Raw genomic sequence first — 26,466 nt, 5'->3', positions numbered from 1 at the left:
AATTTGTATCAGTAAATTGTTTCTGAAACAGTAAAAATTTATGCTAATGCACTATCAGTTGTCGTTTCTCTTTTTTTTTTGTCAGTGAAGTCTTCTGGAATTAAACAATTCACACTTGCTGCTGGGGACATCGATCACATTAATCAAAAAAGTAGAGAGGATACTTTATATGGCCTTTGGATAACTCTTTAAAAAAGCAATTCAAAAGGTAGCTCTAGCAATTTAAAGATCTTATAGAATACCTTCCTGAAAGTAGACTGAATTTCTATTCTATACTACTTGGTTCCAATATACACATCACATACATACACGCATGCACACACACACACACAGACACACAGCAACAGAAGCAACAGAAATCCCAGGGCAAATTGTGCCACCCAAAAGGAGAATCACAAAAAATTTTCAAATGTGTGCAGAATAGTTTAAGTGTTCACCAGTTCCACAGCACCTGTGTTTCTACCCACAAGCATTAAAAACAAAACCAAAAAAACCAAGAAAGTGTTTTTGAGACAAGAGAAGAGAAAGGACTTTAAAATAATGGTTTCTAAAGAACTGTTATTAGAGCTCAGGAGAAAGAACCTTTAGTGGCTTTTTAACAATAGGTGGCATGGGGTCTTTACAATATTACTAAATCATATTTCATGGAAAAGGGAAAATTTAATTTTTACAATTCCTGTATTTCTTCTATTAATTCAGGCTCATAAAACCATTTCTGCCAAACTTAACTCTAGTCAAAGCACAAGCTCCCAAATTATATTTAATAAAAGGACCAAAAGAAAACCAAAGTTTCCAAAAGCTTATACATTAAGATCATTTCTAATATACGAATATGAAATCACAAATTACTTACTGGTATAATTTGAAAGTGCTTTATTTTTTGTCCATGACTCATTGTCAGTACGAAAGTTTTGGGGTTACTCTGACTATCCCGTACCAAGAAAACTCTAAAGAGAGAGAAGGAATTTCAATATGTTTCTACATTTACTCATGGATTTCACAGAATTACAGTGTGTAACAAATCCAGGAAGTGTTTTCATAAATGTTGTCCCTGGGGACTCCTTCACTCTGCATGGAATGGATGAAATTATCCAACTTGGTAAACAATATGGTATAACATGATTTAAAACTATAAAATTGTCATCAGTGCTAATATAATTTTTTTTTTTTTTTGAGACAGGACCTCACTCTGTGGCCCAGGCTGGAGTGCAGTAGCACGAACATAGCTCACTGCGGCCTTGAAGTCCTGAGCTCAAGTGATCCTCCTAATTCAACCTTTCAAGTAGCTAGGACTACAAGTGCACACCACCACACTCAGCTAATTTTTTATTTTTTTTTAGAGACAGAGTCTCATTATGTTGCCCAGGCTGGTTTCAAACTCCTGGCCCTAGACAATCCTCCCACGTCAGCCTCCCTAAGTGCTGTGATTATAGGCGTGAACCACTGTGCCCAGCCCCAATTTTAATAGGACAAAATACAGCTCATCTGTCAGATTGTTTGCTCACAATAACCAATATACTGTTATGTTGGCAGCAACAATTAGTGCTATGTCCTTTTTCCACTGGGAAATTGGGTATTCACATGTCACTGTGTTGCACAAAGAACACGGTATTAGCATACTGTTATTTTACCTTCTGGGTCATATTAGGTTCTGAATAGAGATAATAATTTAGAATGAAATCACTTTTTTACCCCTCTGCTACACTGATCCCCTTTCTTTTGATTCTGGTTTCTTATTGCTACACACACAACAGCAAGTAAGAAATGAATATATTCTAAGAAATCAATCTTCAAGTCATTTATTAAACGTTTAAGCAATGTTTTAAATAAAAGAAACAACCAAGCAACATGTACTTTAACCTTGAAGAATGTAGCAGAAAAGCCTCTATAATGTCAGGCTAGAAAAACAAGACATGGCCTAATGGCTTGAGAGAAAAATGCTGCCAGGCGTGAATTCTTATTTACTGGCAATGCAGTGCAAAACCAGTTTGTGTTAATTGTTGCCAAACACACTGTGTACATGGTCCCCACTGGCAAATCCAATACTAGTCTCACTGTGCCTGGGCAAAGAGGCAGCCAAATGTAAGGTTCCACAGATGTCTGACAGGATTATCCATTTCATTTGTGTTGCGAAAGATACCGACATTACATCCCTGGGAGATGGGACAAAAGGGCGTTTCACTGGTAAATCAAGCTGCAGTTCTCTCCTCATCCCCAAGCAGATCACCACTACCACCTAGTGGGCCTCTTGGCACCATCACATCTTTCCAAAGGAATACCAAAAAAATTAAAAGTAAAAGATATTACCATTCTTTATACAATTATTCAAGTTACAAAAACTGGGCTCAGAAATAAAGGAAATTACAATCCTCCAAAACATCTTAATAATTTTTTTGGTGATTTATTTCTTTTCTTGGTCTCATCAGATTGTAATTCTGGTGATTACTCAAATTTATATCCATAAAGACTGTGTTCCACGCAGAGAAGCATATTAAAATCTTCTCTTATTTACAGTCTGGTGAAATGCTGACTCGCTATTAATAATCTTCCATGTGAAGGTGCATTTTTATCCAAATGTCAGCATTAAATCACCTCAAAACCTTGTCATCATCTTGGCCAACTACTGAAGATAAAAGATCCCATCACCACTTGTTTCCATTGATGCTGGTTTCATTTCTCTTCCAAACCTCAGTATAAACTCCCTCATTTGTATTGCGTTTGGGAAGGGAATTTAGCCAGTATTATAAAAAGTATCTGAAACACTAACTTGAGAAAAGGAAAATTCTTCAAGTTATAAATCTTTCATAATGCATTTTATATTTCTCTCTTTTCATAGGTTTATATTATTTAAAGCTATTAAAATTTAGAAAAGAAACCAATAGGGACATAAGCAGACAGGAAAAGAAAATAAAACAAGTGTTCAAAATACGTAAGAAACAGCTTTAGATAATGTCATGAAATAAACCATACTTTGGAATCATATTGATCATATGTTCAAATAAAAATATTGACACCCCAAAACAAGTTCAGTCTCCCCCATCAGTATCTGTGATGCTAGAATTGACACAGAATGGGTAATATTAGCGGTCACTGGTTAAGAACAAAGCATCCTACTCTGTTATCTGTTCATTTATGCACACCTGGCACATGCTACATACCAGGTATCCTATGGATATTGTCAGAATATGATGTCAACCACCTTTATAAAACAAAGTCACTTCTCTTTCATGATAATCCCAAATCAAAAACTCATTGTGTGTGTTAAATAAATAATTATTACTTCTAGGAGAAATCCAAATCACTGCTACTCAAAATTAAAAATATCAGGCTTACCCATCCACAGGTCCTTGCTGACTAATTAATCGTTGGGCCTCATCTCTAGAAATCTTGTGGTGAAACCACGGCTGAGCCTGGTGGATAGCTAAAGACATAAAATGGATTGAAAACAAAGCTTTGTTTGAAATGATCACAGCTTCATTACATGAATTTCCACCATATCCACCCAGTGATTACACCTAAAGACACATCTCTCCATCCATTCAGTGACAATGACTACGAATACACATACCCATGTTTGCGGCGGAGCTCTGTGAAGGGGCAGTGGGGCTTCCATGTGTGCCCAGGCGCAAGCAGCCTTTTTTCTGAGCAAGGAAGGGGGAAACGAATCTCATCTTTTGGAGTGAAACAAACTCAGATCATAAATAGTTTGAAGAAAGTAAAGCTATTTATACCCTCCAAGCAAGTCCTTCTTCAACTGCAACTGAAAGGGCTTCAGTGGGATTTTCTATAACTCTGCCTTTCTGGCCTGAGAAGTCCATTGCTACCAGGGAATTCTCTGATATACTTCTCTGGGGAAAAAAAAAAACAAAAACCCACATTTGAGCCATGAAAATATCTTTGAAAGTTACCAAATTACCTTTCAGTGATTTGCTGGCAATACATTTCCATTCTAGAAGTGGTTCCGGAAGTGGCTAGCAGGAAATTAAAAAGTTAAAATATATATTCAAGATAAAATGGTGCTATTAAATATTTTGGTTAAATAAGTTACATAATTATTTCTTAAGGTAACTAAATTAAGAGCAGAATAAAGAGATTAAAATCTGTCAAAGTAAGCACGTCTTTCTTCTAAATCAAACCTCTTCATATTCTCTAGTATGATAAAATGGAAAAACTATTTAGAAAGGAATAACCCTTTCTGTGGTTAAAAAGATCCATTACTTCTGAATTCATCTCTCTATTAAGCTTTGAGATTCATCAATCATCAATTATTAATTAAATGTCAAATCCACCTACCTATGTGGCAGCTATTTTATAAGATTCCAGGTATACAAAAGCTATAACTTAGATTGACATGCAACATCACTTTGGAAATAGTACTCATGTTTTACAATGGAACAAACTGGAATATGTATTTTAAAAGTCTATCATATCAACTTCCATCTTGTGAGACTACCCATGGCAGCATGAGGGGCCCAAAAACTAAGTCTGAAAGATGAAAGAACCGAGACAAAAAGAAGACACCATTAAACAGACATAATTTAAATGCATGATAAAGTCATTGTTTTTGCTAATTCTTGTATTCATACTGTCTGAGGTGAGAGTAAAATAGCCAAAACCTAGATCTTATTTTTCATTGTTTGTTTGGGGCTCTACTTTATAACCATCTTTTAAAAAGTACGGCATCCCACAAGTCATGAATTCTAAAAAAAGAGACAACTGTCAAAATCTCTAGTCAAGAGAATCACTTGGTTTATACGGTATAAACAAGGAATTAAAACTCTCCAAAGGAAAAAAGAATTCAAAAAAAGACCCATGTGGAAAACATTTAACAGTTATTCTCCACTAATTAATAGAAGAGTAAAATCAAACATGGAGTTATAATGGTAGATCATGAGCCAATCTACATCTGGGGACTTCTGTGGCTTAAAACCATATTTTTCTGTATAGAATTTTTTTCCAGTATACTTAAGGTGTACAAGTGCACTTTTGTTAGATGAATATATTGTATAACAGTGAGGTCTGAGCTTTTAGTGTACCCATCACCCAAATAGTGATCACTGTACCCACAGTAATTTTTATATCTCTGTATATGGATTCATCCCTGTCTAGCCTAGTTAACAGACAATAGTCAAATGAAGGCTTCAAACAAAATCTTATCCACAAAAAAAAATTTTAGGGCTCCTTTATGACTGCATCACACATCCATCCTACTTTATTAGCATTTGTTATTTTCTCTTCAAACCATGCGGTAGAGGCCCCAATCTTACTACGGTTCATCTCTATTTCTAGAGATCCGGCATGCAATCTTTCATTTGTTACAGAAGCCTTTATAACTGACAGCTGCTCTTTCCAGACAGATGCTGTCTCTGTAATCTCTATTTGCTGTCACACCTTAGTTGCCCTTTTCACCCCGTGATCTTCTGTGCCGGGCTGTGGACCAGTCGGATATACTTTTGCTTTGCTGACATTAATGAAAAGCGTCCACCTGCCCAAACCGCAGAATAACTAGCCTCAATCGTAATAGCTTTATCCTTACAATATCTCTCCCCTCACAGGCCAAGATGGGTTCTGTAATCTCAAGTTCCTGGTAACATAAAAATACCGTTAGGAAAGCAAAATAAACATAATCAGGTTTTCTTCCCCCTTTACTAAGGCAGGCCAGACTATAAAACAAGATCCCATGTTCCCTAATTACCTGACATACGTAAGGAGACCACCATATAAGTAAGGAACTTTTTCATTTGCTACCTTAACTACACTAAGGGAAAACAGGAATATATAGCAAATGTTTTCTACCGAATGGCAGGTGGCGGATGAAAAATTAATAGTTTCCCTTTGGTGGACAAAGAAACAGAAGTAACGCATAGTCCGACAAACTCAAAAGGTAATTTTCAGCTCTATTTCTTTCACATAGGACAGCAATATCGATAACATTCAGAATCAGTTGTATTTCTCAAATATTTGCCCTTTTTCTAGCTCTTTCTTCTCAGGAGATGAACAGCGCAGGCCCTAAGAAAAGGGGCCAATGATTTTAATGGCATGGCTTGCTTTCTTAGAAAGAAGAGGCCCTAATATACCCTAGATTATCCAAGCCACACTTTGAGATCAGACCTACTCACTCTTAGTGAGGTTTGCACATAAAATGCTTTGCAAGTAGTTTAGCTAGGTGACAACTAGTAGCCACATATTCTTTGTCATTCCATTTGAAGGATTTAGATGAACTTGCAGTGCAGTCATTTAGCAAGAGGGCACAGGACATTAGACATGTAATGGATTCTAGGGACTATGCAACCATCACCGTTATTTTATACTCCAGGACACCAGTGACGTGAGCAAGGTCACACAGATGGCTCATGGCCACACAGATGGCTTAGAAGCAGTAATAGACAAGTCCTGTCTAGGGTTCTTTCATGTAGCGCAGAGTGGAAGGTACAGGGAAGAAACTGCAGTTTAGGATGCCCATTCCAGGGTCAAAAGTGAAGAATAAAAAGGACTTGAGTATACTCTACCTTCCCCAAATCCCCTAGCCCCTCGCTCCCGCCAGGGCCATATTAACAGAAGCTCCTTTAAATGAATGCTTTGTTTGCCCTAAAAAGGACCAAATATTTCGCTTCCCGAAATGTCTGTTGCTGATTCTCATTTCAAAAGCCAACAGGGGTGGCTGTCGTGCTATAAATAGCCATGATGTTTACTATGGTATGAGAATTTTTTTTCACCTTTTCCTTCTCAAAATGTGTACCCAGAAAAGTTAAGAAAAGAACATTGTTTCTTTAAAAGTATAACCAAAATATATTAGCTTTTCGGTGTCACTCACAGAAAACAGCCCCTGGATGAAAAGCAATAAGGCCAGGGAGGGGCATCTATAGTAGGTCACTGATTCTTCCTGTACTATCTAGAACAGCAGGATTCTGTGGAGATGCCAAAGTCAACACGAGTACCTCCCAAAACTTCTAAGTTTCCTTCACAGAAATTAAGAATAGTGGAGCTATAATTCTCACATGCTACTCTGTCTGATCATGACAACTTCCACACAGCACAGGTCTTTACCACACACTTCCTTACCTGAACCTCTTCCCCCTACAAGCCCTGTCCCTAACAGATTCTCTCAGGGAATGTCTCTTCCTATACCTGATGTTGATTGAACAAGTAAAGCCACACTAACCAAACTGTCATACGTGTCTCGATCAACAGCAGGATCACTTTCAATGGAAAAAGGCAAGAATAATAACATACTTATATGCTAACGACAGTGACAAGAACAGGAAGTACTTTGTTTATAACAATTTTTCCCTATGATTAAGAGGACACTAAACAATAATTGCCTCCAAATACCTGACTGCTATTAACATGCTCATCCCAATAACTCTGGACTCCAGAAGAAATTTGGAGGGATTTGGTAAAGGATTAAGATAATAAAATTCATTATTCCTTTTATATACATGTGGATTGAAAGATAAGTGTAAGCCGACGAATGGTAAAAATAGTCACCTTAAGTGATTGCTTTTATAAAAATTCATTGCATTCCTTAGTTTCTTATTTTAGGGCTTAAGAGTAATATGAGACAAAGATGAAAAGTTATTCCTCCATAATTTAAAGCAACATAACTACAAAATTGAAGTTCTTTTTCTATATAGTCTATCAGGCTTCATAATCAACATTATTTCATGCCTCATTCCTAGAACTGAGCCTTTCATCTGCTACATTACATGGGGGGTAAATGCACCTTCCTTGGTCACAGCCATGAAGAGCATATTTTTAACCTAAGTGGAAAGAAACATAGGTTTCAAAAATGCACATTAACTGATTTGTAACACAGGTGCACACATCTGAATTCCTAATATACTCAATATTAAGGAGAACAGTGAAAATAGGAGAACATAATTTTTAAGTTCAGAAATAAGTTTCTTGTGTTAATGCACAGGAAATTAAAATGAGATCCTAAAGAAGGGAAAAGATGTGTCTGTGTATGTCTGCAAATAAATATCCAAGTTACAATTAGTATAAAAATCTGCAGAGCAGTGCTAGAATTAATGTAATGTATGACCTATATTTTGACTTGCAGTTTTTGGGTTTCCTGGAAAGCAGTTTGATTTTTACGAACCTGGAACTTAAAAAAAAAGTTACCACTAGAAAGCCAGAATGCAAGAAAGCTCACATGTGTATATCGCAGCTTTTAAAATTCCAAATCATTAGCATCTTTACACTAGACTAGGACAATCACAGAATCAGTATTAAAATAGAGAAATAAACCCATAACCAAAACCAATAATTAAAACATAATCTACAATCCAAGGAAAATGTTCTATAAATTATCAAGATCTAATCCTCAAATGTTATAATGACACCGAATGACTCATAAAATTCTTTCAAATATCGAAACATTTTCTTTAACATATAAACATTATGTATTTTAACTGAATACTTCATATACACTACTGTGATTTTATCACATAGGCTGCAAACAAATAAAATCCAAGAATTAAAAATGCAATGTAACGATATATTAGAATGGTGCCAAAGATTTATTTGACTTGACCAACAGGAAATAATGTAAATGAATTATAACATAATATTTGTAATATAATGTAATATAATTATAAATTAACATAATGTAAATATAAAATAAAATACAAGTTGAAAAATTTGGTCCTTACCATGGGTGATATACTCTGAGAACTGCAGCCGCTTCTACCTTGATATGGATGCATATAATTCTGGTACAGCTGCATTCCATACTGCAGAATATATAAATAAAAATACATTCCCACCACTTTTACTGCACTGATAATTTATGAAAATCAACACTTTCATTAATTAGGCAATAACAATATAAAAAAGAAGTATAAGTTTTCTTTAAAACAAGTAAAGCAAACTAAATTTTGAAAAATTAACTTTTAGTGCCGTACAGTATTACATTTAAAAAGTCAAAGCATTTTTTTTTTGACCCACAATTTCAGGTCTAGCTCACCAATATAAAGTTCTGGAGCTGACATTTCTACTCATTATTCTTAGCACCAAGCTGTACCACAACCATTTGGAGTGGTACACTGTCTCAGGACAAGAAAGCTCCCTTGGGAAGGGGGCCTGGCTTTCTGGTACAAAGATTCTGAAAACCTCCCACACATCCTAAGCAACATTGTGTAAAATTCACTGTAACTCTCTGAAAACTGGCTGACAAAGTACATTGTCTCTTTGGTAAATCCATAAACACGACCCTGTATTGAAGATTCCTGACAGTGTATCATACTTGTATCAATACTCTTATGTTTACATTTTGCTTCAAATTCAGGGAAACCAAAGTAGTGGGAATCAAGCTGATTTCCAACAAAGGGTTTCAAATATAAAGTAAACAGTAGAAGATAAGAACTGCAGTGTCCTTACTTTCAGGAGCCAAAATCATACACATTGGACTGGCAGGTCATAATTGGAAAGTAGGTCTGGGTTATAATTGGATTATTAGTTTGAGAAACATTAGGAATGCCAACTGCCATGATCCAATTTGTCTAAGATGTGTCCCCATCTGAAGATGCCCACCTTCGGTTTATGCCAGATAAGAAAAAAAAAAAAAAAAAGAGAGAAAAGAAAGAAAAGAAAGGAAGGAAGGAAGCAAGCAAGCAATGGTATAAACAGCTTTTCTTTCTTTTTTCTTTTTTTGCTATACTCTATAATTCTCTCCAATTCATGGAGTAATAATGAACTTAAAAGTTAGGTCGTATGTAAAAAAGATGAAATAGACACCCTAGCATCAACTCTTACCTGTAGGATAAATTCCATTTAAACATTCCAACAGAGCTGTTTCTCTACTAAAGACTATTTCCTTAAAAGCAATTCCAGCAAAATGGATGTATTTGGTAATTAGGCAAAAAAAATCAGAGGGGGTCTAGGAGAGTCACTGTTTTCAAGATTTTGCTTTTAACATGAATATAAACCCACAGTAATTTAAAATTCTCTGTGTTGACATCTTTATCCAATTATTTCCCAACTTCTAAAAATTATTTTTTAATTTAAGGTTTGATTGACATTAATGGTGCTTAATGAAATTTATTTAAAATCAACTCTAAGCCTACTCTAAAAAGAAGGCAGAGGAGCTTAATTCCTAGTCACGTTCATTTTGGAGAATATATAATAACCTCAAACCAATACTTTCACAAAGAACATGCTGCTTCGCCACCTTTTATTTATCTGCATTGAAAAGCCTGCTACCTACTGTTTTCTTCAAAGATATATTGTCCCTGGTACGGGCAGTGTTTAGGCAGTTGCCTCTGTGCTGCTGGAGGTCTTTAGTAGGCATTTAACTCTGGCAGGGGGGTAGGGTGTGGGTCACCTTAACATTTCCCTATCCTATGGAAGGGCAGATAAGGAACCAAAAAATATTACAGAAGACCCAGCAGAGTTACAGTTGAAGGGAAGGGAGAGAGACAGCAGGTAAATAGAACACTAAACATGAGCAAATCTCCCGTTTTCTAAATCTCATATTTTCTACAATTCTATATGTAACTAGAATTTCTCCAAAGAGAATAAGAGTATACTCATATCTATATAGTTCATATGTATATATGAAAAAGAAAAGGAAATAAGAACAAAATAAGCAGTCAAATTTGGGGTGGGAGGCTCTATCTAATAAGTAATATGTCATGAAAACAAGAGGGCACTTCCAGTCCACTCAATATAATACCTCCCTGGTCATTACTAAGTACAATGATAAACTCTGGAAATAATACAATAGACAACAAAAGGAGACAAACAAAAGAGGTGTTAGAGACACTTCTATAATAATACCAGGGAGGCCAGCTGTACCAGCCAAGGGGATCAAAGAGCCCCACTGACAACAAGTTGCCAGGGGAAGCCCACACACTCCTCCAATTACTAACAGAGCATCACAAATGTATCTGTGTTGTGAGACCTGGGCAAGCCCTGGCTTCCTGTGATCTGGATACTTGAAAGTGTAAAACAGATCACATTACTTTTCTGTTTGGTTTTCTCATTGCCTCCAGGATAAAGGTATTCACTGACACCTCCCTCCCTCTCTAGTCTCATCTGAAAAAGCTCTGCCATTATTGAAATGAACAGGGAACATGGTTGCAGTGGATAGAATAATGGTCCCCCAAAGATGTTCACATCCTAATCTGTTGGAAGCTGTGAGTATGTTAGGCTACATGGCAAAAGGGAATTAAAGTTGCTTATCAGCTGATTGTCAGGTGGAGTGAGGCGCCTGGATTATCCAGGTGGGCCCAATGTAATCACAAGGGGTTTCATCAGTGGGAGGGGGAGACAGAACCAACAGAACCGGGGACATAGTGATGTGAGAAGGACTAGGAGTGACGTTGCTGGCTTTGAAGATGGAGAAATGGCCCCCAGACACGAAGTCTGGGTGGCCTCTAAAGGCTGAAAAGGACAAGAGCAATGGATTCTCCTCCAGGGCCTCTAAGAGGAAACACAGCCCGGCTGACACCTGGATTTTAACCCAGTAAGACTCGTTTCAGGCTTCTGAACTAAAGAAATGTAAGATGATAAATCTGTGTTGTTCTAAGCCACTACATTGGTGGTAGTTTGTTACAGCAGCCATAGAAAACTAACTGATTGGAGCATCTTTGAACTGGGAATCTGTGACTTGGAAGAGGCTTTGATGCTAAGATGAGAAAACAAAGTGAGAAGGGAACAATCTTCCAGAAACTAAGCACACTGGAAATGAATTAAAGAAAGCTTCTAGTGTATTTCATTGATTCTTAGACATGCATTTCAAAATTTAACATTCATAAATTTGACCGCAACCTATAATCTATAACATCTTATATTCACTGTGGACCAACTGACTCATCATTGCCTGAAACTCTTGGTGGGATCAAGAAACCACTATCATCAAACCTTGCAGAAAGGATGTCAGTGGCTAGAAAGACAGCCCCATAGACCACGGCAGAGTGCTCATCTGACAAGTTCTGCCTCCCCAAGGCTCTTGATAGCACAGAACAGATATCCTGTGGAGAATACACATATCCACAACTCTGACATGAAAATGATTCAGAAAAGCTAGACTTACAATAGAATATTAATGTTTTAAAAAATCTCAGCTTATTTATTCTACTTATATATATGAGAGTTCCAATTTCTCCATATCCTTAACATTTCTTTTCCTTTTTTTTTTTTTTTGTTAATTATAGTCATCCTAGTGGATATGAAGTGGTACTGGAAGACAATTTTTAAAAATGGTAGGATGTAAAATGGTTGAGCCACTGTGGAAAACATTTGGTAATTCCTCAAAAAGTTAAACACAGAAATACCCTATGATCAGCGATTCCATTCCTACATATATACTCTCCAAATTGAAAACTTGTATTTCAATACATGTACATGTGTTCACAGAGGTACTAGTCACAATAGTCAAAAGGTAGAAACAAGCTAAATGTCTATCAATGGATAAATGGATAAACAAATTGTTTATCAAACACACTATACACACAATGGAATATTATACAGCCATAAAAAGGATGGAAAGGCTGATACAAGCTACAATGTGGGTGAACCACAAAACATTATGCTAAGTAAAAGTCAGGTACAAAAGGTCACACATTGTATGGTTCCATTTATATAAAATATTCAGAATAAGTAAATCCATAGAGACAGAATGTAGATTGGTGGTTACCTTGGCCTGAGAGTTTAATAGGTACAGAAATTCCTTTTTAGGTGATGAAAATGTTTTAGAATTAGATGGAGGTGGTGGTTGTATAATATTTTGAATGCACTAAATGCCACTAAATTGTTCACATTAAAAGTTGTTTGGTTAATTTTTATTTTGTGAATTTCACCTCGATTTTAAAAATTGTAAGAATATAAAATAAAGCTTTCTTCTAAACCTGGTATGATAACAATTCTGACTGTGATTATTCTGCCCTTGTTTACCCGGAGCTCTCTCTTAAGCTGAATGGTAGTAAAGGTTAACAGATTACAGAAGAGGTAAAAATGTCAATGGCAGAAGAAAAATAGTGGACCTGGAAAATACAGAAATTACACATCAGTTAAAAAGTTTACTGAATCCCTTTCTTCAGGCTAAATGAAATGGAGGAGCCCAAAAACTTCACAAGGCCCCAGTTGTTCTGATTTTCATTTCTAAATATATCAAAAAGATAGTTTTAGTACATATATTGTTAATAATCTGAATCTTCCTATGATAATACATGGACCATATATATAATATACATAATCTATATATTGTCAAATTATATTAGTGCCCAGGCATGAATTATTAATATAAAGAGTACCTTGGAAAATATTAAAGCTCCCATTTTAAACCAAAAATTTAACAGCAATGATAAATTATGTATTTGGTTGATTTTTGCAGCAATTATACTGACTAACCTGAGCAGGCACATTCTTTGGATTGTATCTGTTCAACAACAACAACAAAAAAATTTGTAATTTCTTTCCCCAGTTGTGACTACCAAAGCAGTTATCTTCAAAAAGGAATGGTTGAGAACTCTTATAATTATAAATTTAAAGTTGTATTAAATTTACTGGCATGGCCAGGAGTGGTGGCTCATGCCTGTAATCCTAGCACTCTGGGAGGCCGAGGCGGGTGGATCACTCGAGGTCAGGAGTTCGAGACCAGCCTGAGCAAGAGCGAGACCCTGTCTCTACTAAAAATAGAAAGAAATTATCTGGCCAACTAAAAATATATAGAAAAAATTAGCTGGGCATGGTGGCACATGCCTGTAGTCCCAGCTACTCGGGAGGCTGAGGCAGGAGGATTGCTTGAGCCCAGGAGTTTGGGGTTGCTGTGAGCTAGGCTGACACCATGGCACTCTAGCCCAGGCAACAGAGGGAGACTCTGTCTCAAAAAAAAAAAAAAAAAAAAAATTTACTGGCATATAGGTTTCAAAAATAAATATGTGTTTTTTATACTCTCAGGAAGAAATCAGTTCTACCTATGCCTTTCATATACACACCTACCTTTAGAATATTCTTACTTGTTTCAAAATGCTCACCAACAAATTATGCTTACGGAAGTTATAATTTCTACTTAGCACAGAAGTAGATGTTTTAAAAATATATTCATAGTAAAATTTATACAATAATTTGAGTCATATTTATCAAACTAGAAAGCAACTTACAAAACACTTAAATGGAACACAAAACAGGTATTCAGGTGGGCACATTTAAAATACACTTGCTAGCAACATTTTTAAAAGGCAGACTAAGTCACGTATAGGAGTCATTTCATTCAGATATATTGGCTATGTAGGTAATACTTTTACAAAAAAAAAAAAATCAGAACGTTTCTAGAAATGGAATACTTATTCTACGCACTAAAGATAAATGTATTAGGTTATTCCATTCTGCAAATGTTTATCTTTCAGATTTAAAAAAAATACACACATTTGGTGGTGGTGATTTTTCTCCTTTCTCGTATAGCCACAAAGATTCATAGTGAGTCTTCACAGTTTGAAATACAGATATTTTCAAACTTTTATGGTACTCACAGCATTTAATAGAAATTCATGCCTCCAGCGAGATTACCTTAAGCAATCTAATCGCGGTCACCCAGCACGTCCTACTCTGCTCTTCTTCCGCACAGAGCATTTTCAGGTCTCGGGGCCCTCCCGCTTTGTTAGGCTAGAAGGCCACAGCACATTGTTTATCGTTAATGCATATCTTGAAGGTAACACCTGTTGAAATAAAAGTCACTAAAATTCTCCTATATATAAGAGAAAGCTGTCTCTTTTTAAAAGAAGTTAAAAGAAACTCAAGCTTACCTAAAAGACTGAGGCTTGCTTTATTCATCTATTAAAATATTAAGCCTGTACCTTAAAGCAGAATCCATAGTTAGTCGGTGCTCCATGTTTTTTTTTGCCTGCCAGTGACACATAAATATCACTATTGCCAAATTCGCTGAAAAACTGCAAATGCCGTGGTTCCTGAAAAAAACGTGTGTGAGTGTCGAAATGGATACGTGTTTTTGCACTCTTTTTCTATTACCATTATATTATATCATTTATACCTTGGGCAAGAAAATTATTAGAAACAGAATTCCAGTAGGATGTTACAAAAATAAAAAGAATGAAAAACTAACTCACTATATCCTTAAATAACCAGGAACTGGATATAATTTTAATTAATTTGAGAAATGAAAGTTTGTTTATAATTTAACTTCCAATAATATAAGTACATAAATTCCTATTTTAAACTTCCTATTCTCTTTAACCACTATTTCAAGGAATCTGAGAGAGAGAAATGGTAGAAAAGAAAGGCTTTGGGAAATGTTTTCCTCATCCACATCTCAAATAATGATAGTTCGACAAAGGAAAGAAGGTTAGTTTGAACTTCTGTAGCAGTTACAGAAGGAAAAGGAGAAAGAGAAGATGGTTTCTGCTTCGTTCAGACACAATATCATCCCTCACATTTGTGTACTGCAGAACACATCACAGGAAGTACCGAGATAGGCTGCAGGACCCTCTTGCTTTACAAAAAGAAGGAAGCCCGTACAGATAAGTTCAAGGGAAATTAGTTGGCAGTGGAATGTTTCTGATTTTCAAGGCAAAGTGGAACTACGAACAGCTATTTCTTCTCTGGGAAATCCATGAGATTTCGAGCTGGTCATGGGAAATCACTGGGTCATATTATTCTGTGATAGGTTAATAACTTGGAGAAGTGCTTAATTCTGAGGTTGAAGGTATAATCAAAACTGACCAAAATGCATTTGTTCTCTAAAACCTTACTACTAGCAGTGTGGTCTCAGATCAGCAACATCTGCATCACTCGGGAGCTTGCTAGAAATGCAAAACCTCAGGGCCCACCCCAGACCTACTGAATCAGTATCTGCATTTTAACAAGATCCCAGGTGATTTACATGCACTAAAATTTGAGAAGCAGTGCTCTAAAAAACAAAAACAAACAAACAAACAAATGCAACCCACAGAACATTCAGCAAAATGAGCAACCCTATTCAAATCCAAAATAATTTCATTGTCATTTACCAGTAAGCTATTCCATCTCTGCTGACAGACAGAGCAAGAGTTTCTCTATATGTCATTGTTTTTAAGCATTTTAATTTCATAAATAACTGTAGTTTCTAACTCCACTGGAGGATAAGGCAGAAGAAAAAAGTTTAAAAATACAAACAAAAAACCGAGTCTTGGACAAGGGAAGAGGAAGGAGAAAGGTACTCTTATTGCCATGGCTTTCAAAACCATATTTCTTGATAGAAACTAATTTGCTAGTCAAAACGTCTGATTTCTATGATGATGGAATAAAACCCTCCCTGTCCACTGATGCTGTAAAAGTCAATATAGCTGAGTCATTCAAATGTGAGTACCAGGCAGCTCAAGAAACACTGGAAGGCAATAAAAAGCATGAAGAATTTTTTCTCTTGATTGATTTTTGTTCCACTACTACAGCCATATCATGCTTATGGCACCATAAGACTACAGGGCTGAGATGGCACAGTTAGCAAAATCTAAACACGCACGCATGGAGAGAAGGGTACTTAGAGGTTTCTCTGTAAATATAATTCCTAGCGGCATTTCCATGGCTTGCAGCAGTGGCTAACTAACTCCCCTACAGCCTTTACATCTTTATATCTTTAGAAAGTAAAATCAATCAAGACCTCCTCAGAGAAAAGGACAGGAAATAGCTTCCTTATCAGGTAGAAATGCCATATTAGACATTAGATGATCTACATAATTTGTATCAAGGTCATAATCATTAACAATATCTAAATTTTTTCTTGGAGGGGGATCTTAAAATCATTTTCATGTATACACTATGGATCATGAGCTCCTTAGGCACAGGCTAGAGAAGACGAATATTATGTATTCATGAATAGCAAAGTCAGACTACGTTGAGAAGAACTAAGAATAGAGGTCTGATGCTTACAATTTTGCCTGGCCCAGGGGAAGACCATTGCAAAGATGAGAGGATTGATCCAGTCAAAGGAAGAAGGGCTGTTTTGTTACATAATGTGGGAGGGGGAGGAGGTGAAGGATGAAGTAAAAATATAATGGGCAGTAGATTTTAATGAGAAACATGTTTAAAAAGTAAGAATTTGGGAGTGAAGGAGATATTATCATATCTTCCAGTGAAGAATCACTAGAATGAGATAAACGTGATTTATTAGATTTAGAGGCCATTTTTCTCTGATGTTAAAAGTAAAAAGATGTTCCAGTATGCATTTGATTAAAAAACACTTTGTATGTTAGTTCTTTCATACATTAGGAACACTAGCAAAAGAGCAACCTCATTAAAATGGTTCAGAACAAGTCTGAAACCTTAATGGCAAAAATGTAACATTACTTATAACAAAAAATTTGAAAACTGGTTTAAACGTTGAAAAAAGATTAGTTAAATCCATGTGCATGACAGACTACCAGTAGGCAAATAGTATACACTCAAAAATAAAAGATCTCTGTAAGGGGTCGCATTTCTAAATTAGTAGAGCCCCATTCCATGAAGTGTTACACTGCAAGAAAATACACACATATAAGCAACAAAGAAAAACTGTATATGAGGGAAAGGAGGAAGCTATACAAGAATAGTTGGGGAAAATATGGAAAAGGGTCAAGTATTACTCCTTTGCAGCTCCTTACATATCTCCTGTCAGGATCATTAGCCAAATATCTGGTCTCCATCATTGGCTGTTTTCTGGGTATTTCCATTTGGCTGCTTCATCCTCAATACAACATATCTAGAACTAAGATCATTATTTGGCTTCCAAGAGAATAACCTTCCAGCAAACCTCTTATTCTTGTTTATTTTGTATATCATTTTCTATATATTTTCTTTTATCTTTCTCTAAGAACATTTTTTTTTTTTCAGAATATTACAGGGGTACAAACACTTTGATTACATATATTGCCTTTGGACTGTCCAAGTCAGAGCTACAAGCGTGCCCATCCCCGAGAAAGTGTGCACTGCACCCATTAGGTGTGAATTTTTCCATCCCCTCCTCCCCTCCCACCTGCCCAATACCCGATGAATGTTACTTCCATATGTGCACATAAGTGTTGATCAATTAGTACTAATTTAATGGTGAGTACATGAGGTGCTTCTTTTTCCACTCTTGTGATAGTAAGAACATTTTTAATTGCTCCCTCTTCTCTCGTATCAATCAGTCATCAAAATTTGGCCATAAGCCATTTAATCTTGCAGCCATTCCTTTCTTCTCTCCTCCACTGCTCATCCTAGGTTAGACCCCATCACCTCTACCTGGATTACTGAAATGATCATCTAATTAGCACCTGTGCCTATAATCAGTTTTTCTCCCTCCTTGGCTCTCTCTCTTTCCCTCCCTCTCTCTTTGTGTCTCTCTCTCCCTCTCTCCCACTATTCTCTCTCTGCCTCCCTTGCTCTCTTCCCTTCAATCTCTTTTTCTTTCTCTCCTTTGCATTCCAAGCTCCTATGGTCACACTAATCTTCTTAAGACACTCTTTTGATCATTTCACTCCCTTGTTCAAAAGTTTTCAGTGGCTTTCTGTTGTAGGTTGAATGGTAGCTCTCCAAAAGATATGCACATGCACTAACCCCTGGAAACTTCAAATGTAACCTTCTTCATAAAAAGGGTCACTGCAGATATAATTAAGGATTTCAAGATGAGATCATCCTAGATTATCCAGGTGAGCCTTAAATCCAATGACAAGTGTCCTTATAAGAGACACACAGAGAGAAAGAGGAAAAGGCCAGGTGAAGACAAAAGCAGAGATTTGTTAGTCAAGCCACGGGACATCTGGAGCCATGACTAATCAAGACAGAAAATCCTACGGAAAATTTTAAAAATAAAATAATGAGAATGGAAAAGAAATAGTCAAATAAATAATGGATGAGCATTTCTAGTATAAAAGAAAAACATTAGTTTGCAGATTGAATATGTGTGCTGAGAATCAAACAAGATTTAGTAGACTGTACTTCAACACACCTAGAAATATGGCAGGGAAACTACTGCGTACCAATGATTACAAGAATATTTGAAAAAATAGCTAGAGAGAAATGAAAGTTTACCCATAAAGAAACGACAGCATTATCACTGATAATAGATGCACGAAAATAGAATAACAATAACCTCCCATAAAAACTCACAAAAGTATTTTTACTTTAAAGATATCCATGCATTGCATAAAATGTCAACACTTTTAAACCACAGACTATATGGCATAATGGACATAGACTAGACACAGAGAAACAAAGACTACACAGTGCTGAGCATTGTGGAATACACAGTGTATTCCAAGTGATTATGGACATGCACATGGACTTCTGCACGTGTAGACCTAGGGAACTGTGAGCATAAGTATACATACAAAGCGTGCAGATAAACACATCCATCCATCCCTGATCAAAACATCATAACTTCCTCTAGGAATGTATAATCTAAGTAAGGAGATAAAATAACACACACAAAAAGAGACTAAAGAGCAATAAAGGATTCAGCTGAGTGTTACTAACTGTTCTGTTGATGTTGATCAACAAGTGGGCAAGATCAGTCATATGACCTTGGATAAGAAGAAAAGGTGCAAACTATGTTGGGCCTCAAAATCTGCAGCCCAGGATGAAGAAAAAGAAGTAAATTTTTGGTGGGGAAAAGTGAGTAATATATGTGGTACTGAAATAAGAGCATGTAGATTCCATCAAAGCTGTATGTTAAAACTAGTGTGCGGTAAAGCTGAATAGTGTTTAAACAGACTATAGCAAATGTCTGGGATCCAAAAAAAAAAAAAAAAAGACCAACACTTGACATCAAGTAATAAAGAAATAATACAACAAAGCAAAGCATGTTTTAACTTACAGCTAATGTATCATACATAATACATCACTGATACTTCAATTTACCTTTGATGTCCCCTTAGTAGAAAAATATAAACCAGATCTTCTTAGAAGGAAGTAAATTTTTTTCCAAGACTTCCTTCCCTGTTCTTTTGCATGTAAGAAGCCATGAATTTCAGGATATGTGCTTGAACTCAGAAACATCTGGAATAAATAGATACTCTCATACCATTATTGAATCAATGATATTGTAGCCTTATACTAATCATGTTAAGATTTCAAACATAAAGACATAAAATCAAACAGCATCAATACCATTTATATACCATTACAGAAATCACAATATATACATACACAATAGGAAATAAATCAAAGTCTTTCAAAAACCTGAGACAGGTTAAAAATGAAAATATGTTCACAAAATATACATTCTAAGTGATCAGTACTTAACCAAATACCAAAATTATAATATAATCCATTAGCTTGTCATCTATAGAGTTAAGTCCTGATATACTTTCATCCTTTTCCACGGGTTCCCTGAGGTTACAGGTTTACTATCAACTTCCTTATGGTGTAAGTAAGACCACAATCCTGACTTCAATTGTGAAGCAGGAAGCTGAGCCAAATTCACCTCCTTGATGAGGGTAAAACAAACAATCCCTTCTTTGTCCTCTGTGGTTCTCCGTTGTGGGTGGATATGGCAGGTCGTGTTTTCCAAAGAGAACCACAACAAAATCTTCCATCCCACATGCTCCTCTGCAAAGTGATCTTGCCACCGAAACATGAAGAGGTGGAGTCTGTTTCTCCACCTCTTTGAATCTGGGCAAGCCTCTCGCTGCTTTGACCCATAGAATATGGTGGAAGTGACACTCTGCCAGTTCTAGGTGGTAGTCCTTACCTAGCCTGCTGCCTTCTGCCACTTGACTCTTGGAAGCCAGTTGTCAAGTGAGAAATATGACTACCCTGAGACCAGCATAGGTGAGAAGCCCAATGCAACTGGAAAAGCCCTGGAGGATGACCACTACGTGGAGACAGAGAGAAGAGGCTCCAAGGAGTATCGAGGCACATGTAGCAGTGAAAACGCCATCTTAGAAGGAGATCTTCAGTGCCCAGGCATTGAGCCAGTGTGCCTCCGAAATGACCCACCCAGCTAAACTCTTCCCAAATTCCTGCCCCACAAAATTATTGGAAAAATATGAGTGTCCATTTTAAGTCACGAAGGTATGGAATAGTTTGTTACACAGTAATAATTGAGACAGTGGGATGTGCTGGCCAAGACAATGAGAATGAAAAGGAATAGTTCTCCCTGAGCGGCCGTGCTCAGCGTCCTTAATACAACAGTGGGAATGCACTAGTGTACCATTAAAAGAAGAAAACAGAAATCTTTATGAACAAACAAATGCAAAAGGGAAAACTGAAAGTAAGAGAAATTATTAATTAAAACAACGTAACATTTTAAAAGGCTACGAAGGCTGAGAGTAGATATTTATGTTTTTTAAAATAGATTACAAAAAACTTCTTAATTTAATGAGCCGCAGATAATAATTAATTGACATGCAAAACAGGCAAGTAGGTTTTTTAGTTTGAGTGCTTTCCAAGTTATTAAACCAAACCAATTAAATTTTAAAAAGGGAGTCACAGAGGTCACACTAGAAAAAGAAGAAACCTTTTAAAAAGTGGAAACATTGCCTCAGTGGAGAGAAGAGGTCAGGAGCACATGCAGGACTATCTGATTCCGAAGCCTATGATTTTTCTTGTTTTTATAATTTTACATTAAAGCAATATAACTATGTTACAGGAGGACTCGTGAGAGGAGGCAGAAGAAAAACTCCATCCCCCACTGTGTTGTATTACGGTGGCGGTGGCGAAGCATCCAGACGGCTGAGATCTGGGAGTCCTGGGGCACAGCTGCCGCGGCCACCTACCCCAAGATTCTGACGGGGTGTCTCTGTGAAAACCCGGCAGCACAGAAGCAGCTTTTTAAAAAATCTCTTGGGACTAATCATATTTCCAAAACATTATGAAGCACACAAATGAAATACAACCTATTAAAAAGCCCACAGAAAATAACTCTGTGATAGATATACTTACCTAATATATATTAATATAAGGTCATAGCTGTATGGGAAATATTAAAAGTCATCTTCATTAAAGATCGGAGAATACGGAGAGGGTTTGGGATGCCTGGGGCTTAGGGCAATCCACCATCTTTATAAAAACATTGCTCTGCATTAACCTGTGAAAAACAACTGCAGAGCTTTTGATATAGAATCTACTACTTTATCAAAAATTAAATAAAATAACTAAAACTGTTCACTTATTGTAATGACAATGTCTTAGAAAATGACCCTCTCAAGGTACTGACCATGTGGAAAAAATGAGCCCACTAGACATAAAACTAAGGAGATTTTTAATTAGATAAGTAATACTCTTAATTCAGTTAAGAATATTTCAGAATTCTGTGCAAGGATTTCTACCACAGCTATTACAAATGTTAGTGTATGAAATAGATACATTCTATGTTTTTTCTTCTTTCATTTAATTGCTAAATATTTTATTGCAAGTAGGATTAAGGGTGTTTATTATGAAAGCTAATACCAAATATCTGTTGGTAAAATAGAAGCATTTTACTGGGAATTTTGATTTTTCAAAAGACTAATCTTTTCACACATCACAGAGCAAAACTCTGCAAGTTTCCTTCAAGATGCACATTTTTAAATGTTTAAAATCCTTTGACAGTTGGCCAAAACTGAAAAAAAGAATATTGTTAGGGGGTTTTGTTGATTTAGGGCCCACTCTTTACCTGGGTTTTTTTTTTTTTCTTTTTAGTTTGACCTCTAGCAAAAAATAATCATCCAAGGCATAACATTTCAAAATCTGGGTATCTATAAAAAAAGACCTCAAAGTTTCCTTTTATTATGCTATTACTTATGTATTTTAATGAAAATATGTTTTACCTGCAAAATCTGTGTAGGGGATATTTCACCATTTGTTTCAGTTGCAAAAGATACCATATGCTCTGGAAAAAAATACTGACAAGAAGATACAGGTTAAATTATTCCAAAACCCATGCTAGAAAAGATTCAGTCATGACCAATATAGTAATCTAAAACAAAAGCTCTTTAAACCAGTGTGTCTAAAATTCACCCAAAGTGCTTTTGAAAATGCTAGTCCATGGACTCTGCCATCAGGCATCTTAATGAGAATGTCTGGAGTTGGGTCCAAAGATTAGCAAACATCTCCAGATGATGCTGATGCAGTGAGATCCATGTATCTGGAGTTATAAATTACTGCCCTCGAGTTGACAATTTGCCCCCACATCTCTTCCCTGAGTCCTGCAACCATGCTCCCAGGTACTAAAACACTACGGACAAAGTATAGGCTCACACAAGTAAAGAGGTTAGGGTATGCCCAAAGTCAAAGCCTACAACAAAGAGGAGCCAGAATTTAAAGTGGGCTGAGGAGCTAAAAGTCCAATCCTTTCCACCTACTATTTTTGGGTTTTGTTTTTTTTTTAAGAGATAAGGTCTTGCTCTGTCACCCAGGTTGAAGTACAATGTGCCTGATCATAGCTCACTACAACCTCAAACTCCTGGGCTCAAGCGATCCTCCCACTTAAGCCTCCTGCATAGCTAAGATTACAGGTGTATGCCACCACCATGCCTGGCCAATTATTTTCTTTTAGTAGAGATGGGGTCTCGCTACGTTGCCCAGACTGGTCTTGAACTCCTCACTTCAGCCTCCCAAAGCGCCAGGATTTCAGGCATAAGCCAATGTGCATGGCCCCAGCTACTGTTTTTCCAAGCTTTTTAATCATAAAATTCACCCAGGGCAGTTGTTTAAAATAGGAATTCCCAGGCTGCATTCTTGGAGTTTCTAATTCAGTAGTCTGGGCAGGTCCTGGATCCTGTGTTTTTAATAACCACTCTCCCCTACGTAAATTTTGTGATCAGACAAGTTTGGGAAAATATATTCTACTATATTTCCTCTGGGGCAGAGTTTTTAAACAGCAGTTCTACTAACATTTTGGTCTAATAATTCTGTGTTGGAGGGGACTGTCTTGTGCATTGTAGGATGTTTAGCATCATTCTAGCCTCTACTCACTAGCAGCTTTTCTGCACCCCCCAGTTGTGACAACCAAAAATGTCTCCAGGCATCATCAAATCACCCCCCAGTTGAGAAGCACTGCTCTAGGTCTACAAAACGAATGTCCAGCCTTGTTTAAATAAAAAATAAGTAAAACCAAAAACAAGCACTGAACAATTTTTCTTAAATATAACTTTTAAATTCTTGCTTTTAATAAAGATTCACAACAAGAAAACACTTTCCCTTCACATTCTGATTCTATTTAATTTTTATTAGAACTCTTATTTTCTTTGTCAAAGATCAGCCCATTATGTTTCTATTAATAGGTTAAAATAAAAAGAGAAAGTAAGAGGTCTTTCAGGGTTTGAAAATATTCTATAATAGTGTGTATCATATATTTTTCATAAAGGATCATTTCAATCCAATTATCCAAAACTTAGTGTAAAAATATGCTACAGCTGCAGAGACAAAAACAATTCAAAATAATGAGCCCAGAGGCGATTCTGACTTCCCTACGTCCCTAGTCTTCATTAGAATGTGACATACATTTATTTTCTTTTAAAGAGAACTATCATGAAAGCAGTATTTACTAGATAATGCACTGGTCTTTAGCCCGTTTCTACTTAGCTCAGAAATTACTGCACTGAAAACAAAATAATTTGGGACAGCAAGAATCATGTCAATCTTAAATTTCTGGCTAAGCTCCAACACACTCAATAGTCATCACTCTGTTTTTACTTTAGAAAGTCTCTTATTTAAATTTCCTAAATCTTGTGAAAAGTATTCAACTATAATATATTGAAATCTGCTTGAGGATCTATAAAAATTCATTTCCCAAATCAAATGTGTAATTGATTTTTTTTTTCCTAAAAGACAAAAAAAGCGGCAATGGTTCCCCAAAACTAGGTTTCTTAGTACTTTTAAATTAAATGACCAAAATTCACCTCAATTCAGAGTTTCCCAATATGGCCAAAAATTGTTATTTCAACCATGTATCTGAACTTCTGTGTATTATGTTGGCTGGTCACTGCTAGAATAAGAAATGTGAGTATAATTGTAAAGCACCAGAATCTTGACCTACAATTTACCAAATAGGACTGTATTTCATTTCTAGTGACTTTCTTCCTCACATAAAATTTAATTGATTCATTTATTTTCCATAACCATTAATGGAGATTTCACTTACCATTGGGTTTTTAAAGAATTCATATTTGGCATAATTTTTTCTAAAATATAGCTTATTTTCTTCTTCCATTCCCCAGTTAGATAGCACTTCAATCAAGAGTTCATGATCTTCTATTATTCTTTCTGTAAAGAAGGTTTCAGTGAGTATGTCGACAGATAACTGAATAGACAGACAAATATATATACACACAGGCACATACATACCCATATAAACATACAAAATATATTATGTATCTTTATTAAACAAAGCAAATTTCAACTTAATTATGAAATAGCTGATTGATAAAAATTTCTCATCAATGTTGAATTAGTAATGTTAATTTTTATACCAAAGCAGACTGTCATCTGAAAGGAAAAATTACATAAAATATCACAATACACTTTTGGCTAAATTTCCTTTTATTGCTATGTAAATTGTAATATAAGTTTGATAACAAATCTGCATTAAGTATATGGGAGCTATTCTTTTTCTCCAACTCATCATGGTGCCAAAATTAAAATATTTGTTTCAAGGTTGAACAATTCACCTCATTAAGAGATGAAGGATTTTGACAGGTTCAATGTGCATTTAAGACACATAATCTGGATAGGTGAGAAAAAATACACGCTTTAAAAGGAAAATTTTAATGCAAGTAGATACAGTGTTTTTTAAGAAACCCAATTCCTTGTGGCACTTCATGCTTTCAAAACTAATATGAAAGAAAATATATTTTGTATTAACAATGAAGATAATTAGGTACGGTGGGAAGGCACTTAGTAAAAAAGGCATTTAAATTAAGTAGGCAATGGCAACTTTAAAGAGGTGAACATAGCATGTACAATTCCTATTTTAATAAGAAACTTTGATGATGTTCATTGCAGTACTACTCATAATAGTCCCAAACTGGAAACTACCCAAATGTCTACTGACATGAGAATGAATAAATAAATTGTATGAAAGCACATAGTGAAATATATACTATAATAACCCACTACAGTATAGATAAATTTCACAAACACAGTATTAAATAAAAGAAGTGAGACACAAATATTAATAGTACATATTGCATGATTCTATTTACATAAGGTTCCAAACAGGGAAAATTAATCTATGGTGCTAGAAATCAGGGCAATGGAGATATTGAGTAAATAGGGGCAGGAAAGGAATCACTGGGGTGAGTGCAATATTCTCTGACTTGATCTGGGCATTGGTTACTCAGACGCATATAATAAAATATCTGAGAATTCATCCAGTTGTCACATACGGTTTGTACACTTTTCTTAATGTAAGTCATACTTCAATTAAAGGTTGTGGGGGAAAAAAGGAACTGTGAAATTACCAATGCAAAACAGGAAATGGAGAATAACTGAATAAGAAATATGAAAAATCTCTGCTTTTTTACTGTTTCTAGGACCTTTTGAAAAGTATCTGTGTCTCAGAAATTCAACACTCGGTAGTGATCTGTGACC

The 26,466-nt window shown here is 36.0% G+C and overlaps 1 protein-coding gene across 2 annotated transcripts in view; it reads right to left on the bottom strand.

Annotated features, from left to right (window-relative positions):
* Positions 1-26,466, bottom strand: part of GRB14 (growth factor receptor bound protein 14) — a 109,093-nt gene that overhangs the window by 615 nt on the left and 82,012 nt on the right. For both annotated transcript variants that reach the window (XM_069471984.1, XM_069471991.1), the window contains 10 exons: positions 25,019-25,140; positions 22,704-22,778; positions 19,813-19,950; positions 14,799-14,909; positions 14,512-14,607; positions 8,655-8,735; positions 3,732-3,848; positions 3,569-3,641; positions 3,334-3,421; positions 854-947 (listed from right to left, as the gene is read on the bottom strand). In XM_069471984.1, the coding sequence (XP_069328085.1) occupies positions 854-947; positions 3,334-3,421; positions 3,569-3,641; positions 3,732-3,848; positions 8,655-8,735; positions 14,512-14,607; positions 14,799-14,909; positions 19,813-19,950; positions 22,704-22,778; positions 25,019-25,140 (995 nt within the window). The remainder of the gene's footprint in view (positions 1-853; positions 948-3,333; positions 3,422-3,568; positions 3,642-3,731; positions 3,849-8,654; positions 8,736-14,511; positions 14,608-14,798; positions 14,910-19,812; positions 19,951-22,703; positions 22,779-25,018; positions 25,141-26,466) is intronic.

The sequence above is a fragment of the Eulemur rufifrons genome, chromosome 1 (assembly GCF_041146395.1).
Source record: "Eulemur rufifrons isolate Redbay chromosome 1, OSU_ERuf_1, whole genome shotgun sequence".
In the NCBI taxonomy this organism is placed as follows: domain Eukaryota; kingdom Metazoa; phylum Chordata; class Mammalia; order Primates; family Lemuridae; genus Eulemur; species Eulemur rufifrons.
Note: the sequence above shows the minus strand (reverse complement) of the source record. Positions and strands in the feature narration are given on the sequence as shown.